The 5,731-nt window shown below is 37.7% G+C and overlaps 1 protein-coding gene across 1 annotated transcript; it reads right to left on the bottom strand.

Moving 5' to 3' along the window:
• Positions 1-485: 485 nt before the first annotated feature.
• Positions 486-4,625, bottom strand: s100v2 (S100 calcium binding protein V2). Its single transcript, XM_016563112.1, has 3 exons — positions 4,493-4,625; positions 2,388-2,519; positions 486-1,016 (listed from the first exon to the last, which is right to left on the bottom strand). Exons 1-3 carry the CDS (start codon positions 4,502-4,504, stop codon positions 858-860), a joined length of 303 nt encoding a protein of 100 aa, XP_016418598.1. The 5' UTR covers positions 4,505-4,625; the 3' UTR covers positions 486-857.
• Positions 4,626-5,731: the final 1,106 nt, after the last annotated feature.

Genomic DNA, 5,731 nt, shown 5'->3' with positions numbered 1-5,731 from the left:
ATATATATATATATATATATATAATAAAACAACAACAACAAAAATAACCTGCAACCTTATTCAGCACAGTTCTTACGACTAAGAGCTAAGACTAATGCAATCTAGTTATAGATGTAATAATTAAGATTTAAGATATAATACTTTCTGTAGCTACCAAGTTGTTTTGTTTTTTATTTTTGTCAGAAATGACCTCACTCTTTACAATAAGGCAGATTTAATATGACAGCCGATTCTAAATGAAAATTACAGTTGGTTATAAATATGGTTAACATTGAGAATTATATACATTTTGATAAAAAAAAAAAATCAACAAGGGATGTTTTTTATATGAATTTTATTAGACAATAATTCAGGGTGTTATTGATTTTTTTGGCCATAAAAAAACAGTATTACAAAATATAAATAAAAATTGTTATTGTTTTTGTTTGCATAAAACCACTTGAAATACACAAACTTTATACTATTATGGCAGTAAGTTTAATGTAGTGTTATCACAAAAAAAGGAAAGATGTAATTTATTTATTATTAACTGGGAAACACTTGTTAAATGCACTCGTGGGAAGCTTAAATTCCAGTTGCAAGTGAGAACAAATTGGACTCCAGTTCAATTATGGAATATGAAGTAGTTAACTGGTCTGTACATTAAGATTTACATGAAACTTGATATGAGGAGAGATGATGGCTGTACTGCTTGACACATTGTGTTTAAAAAAAAATCTTGATGTACAAATTGAGTTTATTTATTGGAATGCTTAGGAAGGAAAGTTAGTGTTTTGTTTGGAGATGAGTGGCTCTGGATAAATGCAGAGACGCAGAGAGACCAAATCTTAGTGGCAGATGCAGTTGAAGCCCACGACTCATAGTAAAAGGCAGGAGCATTTGGACAGCTTCTCGTGGCTCAGCAGACCATGCTGGGTTGAGGCCAAATTCTGGATCAGGCTCCAGAAGTGTTTGAAGCTGATGCCTTCCCCATCTTTCACACCCATTTGCTTCAGCACTTCTCCAAAATTATCCGACTAGAGAAAAAAGAGAGAGAGAGAGAGAGAGAAAGAGAGAGAGAGAGAGAGAAACTGGTGTTCATGTATTTTGTCAACATGTAACCCATTTCACAAAGATTTTCCACTTTTGCATTTGAAAACTGGCCCTTTGTCGCCATCATGTGGTTGGTCTCTATGGCTTCATAATAAATATATTTAGGAGTCTTTTTATTTTTTAGGGAATGATTTTTAACTGCTTAAACAGTTACTGTGCAAATTCAAATAGAGTGAATACAAATGATAACATATTCAAACTTTCAGTTGGAATCTTTAAATATAATCAAATTATTAAACTTGGCAACATTTGCTAAGATACTTTTTCTCTAAATATATACAGTCTGTACAGATTTTCACTCTTCTGTTACAACATGAACTGTGAGCAGACTTACATCAGCACTGAAGTACGGGATCACTCAAGTATTGTTCAAATGTTACAGTACCATATACCTCAGAGCATTAGACCTTCATTCAACTAAAAGAAACACAAAATCTACTATGTCAGAGGTTCTCCCTCAAGCTGTAGAAGGCCTGCCATTACATGATCTGATACCGACTGTAACTGAAGAGCAGTCTCAGTCTGACTGCAGGAGAAATTATTCATCTTTCAGATCAACGGCAGCCACCATTTCGCTCCTTCAATGGAGCCACACCCAGTGTCTTTCGCTGGCTCAACCTGAGTTCAAACTGATCCGTGTAATCTGACCACGCCTCTATGTAAGGCAACAAACTCTGGGAAACATTCTCTGTGAAACCAACCAGTCCCTCAGACTGAAAAAAAAGTTCAATTATGGTAAAAAAAAAAAAGGCAGTTGTGGTTGCCAGAACTTTTCCGTAATAAATATATTACATAGTGACAACATTACAGTGACAACAATAGTGACAACATTACAGGCAATAGAGGATGATATCAATTTTACACCAAATAGAGTTCCTGTTTGTAAATGGCATAAAACCTATTCATGCTACTGAAATGAGTTAAATGCACAGATGCTAATAATTAAAACCTGCATGCTGGCTTTAAAGTTCAACAAAACTGGTCTTTCCAGCACATGGGGCCAGTAATAACAAAGACAGTGCACTGTGTTTCCTACACAAAGACAAAACACCACCAGGGTAACACACAGGCCTTAAAACAATGCACAAACATTTATAAGCCTAATATCATTGTTGCCATAAGGTAATCACTTAACTGGTTTCGCTGTAGCATTTTCACATTATTTATCTCCCACTGAAATTATTAACAGGTGTTACGCTTTAACTATAATAAAGCTTAGTGCAATCACAGGACATGAGTAATACCAGTTTTGAGTCATTGGTATCTGTTGGAATGAATAGCAACACGGGTTTTACCTTGATTAAAGTTGGCAGCTGGGAGGAGAGGAGGTTCTTGAACTCATCTACCTTCAGCGTAGGCCGATTATCAGAAGAAGCAGAATGGAAGTTTGTGACCAAGGTGTTAATGGCCTTCTCAAGGTCAGAATACTGCAGAAGTAAGAGAGTACAGACAGACAGATACTTATATAGAAGAATAATATAGGTGGGGGTTTTACTTCAATAGTAAACAGGTTTTAGTTCAAACCAAAAGGGTTTCATAGATTGATGTCATAGGAGAACCCGTTTAACTTTTTATTCTATAGTTCTTTAGAAAACCACTCATGTATTGAAACTTTAAAGAGCCTAGAAACAAATACACTGATCTGGAGAGCTTATAATGATCTTTTTTGCTCAACTATCATAATTAAGTTGGAAAATGCAATGCACGGAACAGAAAAATGCTATGACGATATGCACATATTTCAGTATTTGGAAATTATTACATCAGTTTTGGACTGTTGATATCTGTTCTTCTTGGCTTCTATAATCATGTGCACCTGTTTTAATACTGATCAATCACCACGAAAATATCTAAAAGCTTGTGCTTTTCCTTCTTCTCTCGAAGACTATCAGAGCACTATCAAAGGACTATGTAAACTGTGTCTATTCAAACCGTGTTGCACTCAGACAATTATCCAGTACAGGACCTGAAATACCGGCATGTCAGGCCATGAAAGCCCATCCTCAATGCATTATTTACTTTAGCCGTGCATTTATGATGGAAACCATTTCCCTGTTTTGTTAAGACACAATGTTAGGCCTGAAATACATTTACTGTATGGTGTTGAAATTCATAAAAACGTGTGGCTACGATAGTAAAAAGTGTTATTAATATGTAACCCCAATTGCAATCTTGACCATTCAAAAACTTTCAACACACTATCTCCCTCTTTCTTTAAGTCCACATAGTCAATCTTCGTCTTGAGGCTTCTTCCAGAGAGCAACAACGCAAAGACTCTGATTGATTCCCCGTGCTTTCCATTTCTACACAATGGCTGGCTGTATGTCAAAACCTAGTGAGCTGCCTGCTTAGACAGCATTTGTGGGTCTCATAGGCGCGATGGGGGTGGTTAGGGCAGGGACGCGGCCAGCTCACTGGGTTTTGACACACAGCCATTGTATCCTTTGCACAGATAGAACTGCGAACGTTTCATCGCAGCGAAGCTCTCGACTCATTTGGCTTGAATTATCTTGACACTGGCCATATTTCTAAGACTCTTTCTTTGTTAGGGAAATTTTGTTCCTGCGTTCAAAAGCAGGGAGACTCGGCGCAGCGGAATGTGAAAAGAACGCAGATTCATTTTTGAGAGTTGAATTTCAGTTTACTATAAAACCCGGTGATTATGGTGCAAGACATGAAAAACAGCCAGACACGTCACAACGGCCAAAGACATCCATCAAACGCGCGTCCGCGTAAAAAACAAACAGAAGACAGCCGAGACGCGTCAGTGGCACTAGTAGTTTATCGATTGCTCGTAAAAAAAGAAAAACAGAAGTAAAAACCTTTTTTTTAAAAAAAACTTTTAGAGAAACTAGTTCCTTTGACAACAACAAACTACACCGTTTCGGCCAAGTGCGTTAGATTACCGAGACTGACAACAGAACAAACCGTCGAAGCGCAGTTTATGTAAAACACTCATAAACCCATAACCGCGTAAAACCCTATTTAAATGTAAACGAGCAATCACATCTATAAAACCCGGTGATTATGGTGAAAGACATAAAAAACAGCCAGACACGTCACAACGGCCAAAGACATCCATCAAACGCGCGTCCGCGTAAAAAACAAACAGAAGACAGCCGAGACGCGTCAGTGGCACTATTAGTTTATCGATTGCTCGTAAAAAAAGAAAAACAGAAGTAAAAACCTTTTTTTTAAAAAACTTTTAGAGAAACTAGTTCCTTTGACAACAACAAACTACACCGTTTCGGCCAAGTGCGTTAGATTACCGAGACTGACAACAGAACAAACCGTCGAAGCGCAGTTTATGTAAAACACTCATAAACCCATAACCGCGTAAAACCCTATTTAAATGTAAACGAGCAATCACATATATATAAAATAACGTAAACCACATTACCTGTGACGCCATTTCACGTGATTTGTTTTATTTTCTTGGCTCTAGACAAACTTTGCTGTTCCCGTCGTGCAGTGCTCGGTACTTTACACTCTCAGCGTCCCATCGCTTCTGTCACATCTTGGCTGACATCCTGAATCCTCCCACTCGGGGAAAAAGAAGAAAAAAATAAAAATAAACCCACCTTCCGTGTCAGTGACTGCTATGGGAAAAATGTCTCCTGTAATTTGATTCTTTAGGACAGTGATCCGAACGGGGCGGAGACGGTCGGGTTTCATAGGAAACTCTGGAAAAAACTCTGGAAAGCCAGGTTTCCGTATGACACATTTTTGTTGATGGATAAAACTATTGGAAAACAGGCTTACTGCTCCTTTGGGAACACATCTGGAAGCGCTCAGGATAAAAATTATTTTGCGCAACAACAGGCCCCTAGTTCAGAATGTGTGATTGGGTTTGCATTGGACTCGTTTTTATGTAGGAATCTTTTTGTTTTAAATAACTAAGAAGTTCTGACAGATATTCGATGCACAATATATTGTTTTGGCTAACAAGACTGTACGTCTTTTTCATGATGTTCTTTCCAGGAATCCTTCAGAAATACTGTATAGCGGGATTTCCATTGAGCAAGGCGTGTCCCTGGTCAGATCAAAATTCAGTGGCTTTGGCTGTCTTCCTCTACTTGTTTTCTGAACAGTTCTGGTAATGCACAGGCAAGGGCATGCTCAGCATTTTGGGTGGGTGCACTGAGAGTACTAGACACACCTTTGACAGCATTGCAGGAGCGTATTACTAGTACAGAATATAGGACAGCAATGCACAGGTGTGTATAATCATGCAGATGTACACATAAACAAACTGAGCACTGAATTAGTCAGTCTGTCCTCATCTTCAAACTGTTGCACCACCCTCTTGTGCAAGTTCAAACATGGTAATTGACACCTAGTGGGCTTTGTATAACTGACTCAGAATTACACACACACACTATAATCATATGAATATTGCAGAAGTTCAGAGACTTTTTTCACTTTGCCATATGTGCACACACATAGACTGATGCACATATGAACCCTTTTGAAAAAGAAGTACTTAATTGCAGTTGAATTAAAATGAATTATGAATGAATGGTTAAAGTGTCCCGCCAAATACTGACAAGCATTTATGGTATAACTAAAGAATACTTTAATGTCATTTCTACTGAAACTTGTATGTCATGTATTTAAATATTTTTGTATTCACACATTG

This window comes from Sinocyclocheilus rhinocerous, unplaced genomic scaffold, assembly GCF_001515625.1.
Source record: "Sinocyclocheilus rhinocerous isolate Xijiao unplaced genomic scaffold, SAMN03320098_v1.1 scaffold1281, whole genome shotgun sequence".
Taxonomy (NCBI): Eukaryota; Metazoa; Chordata; class Actinopteri; order Cypriniformes; family Cyprinidae; genus Sinocyclocheilus; species Sinocyclocheilus rhinocerous.
Note: the sequence above shows the minus strand (reverse complement) of the source record. Positions and strands in the feature narration are given on the sequence as shown.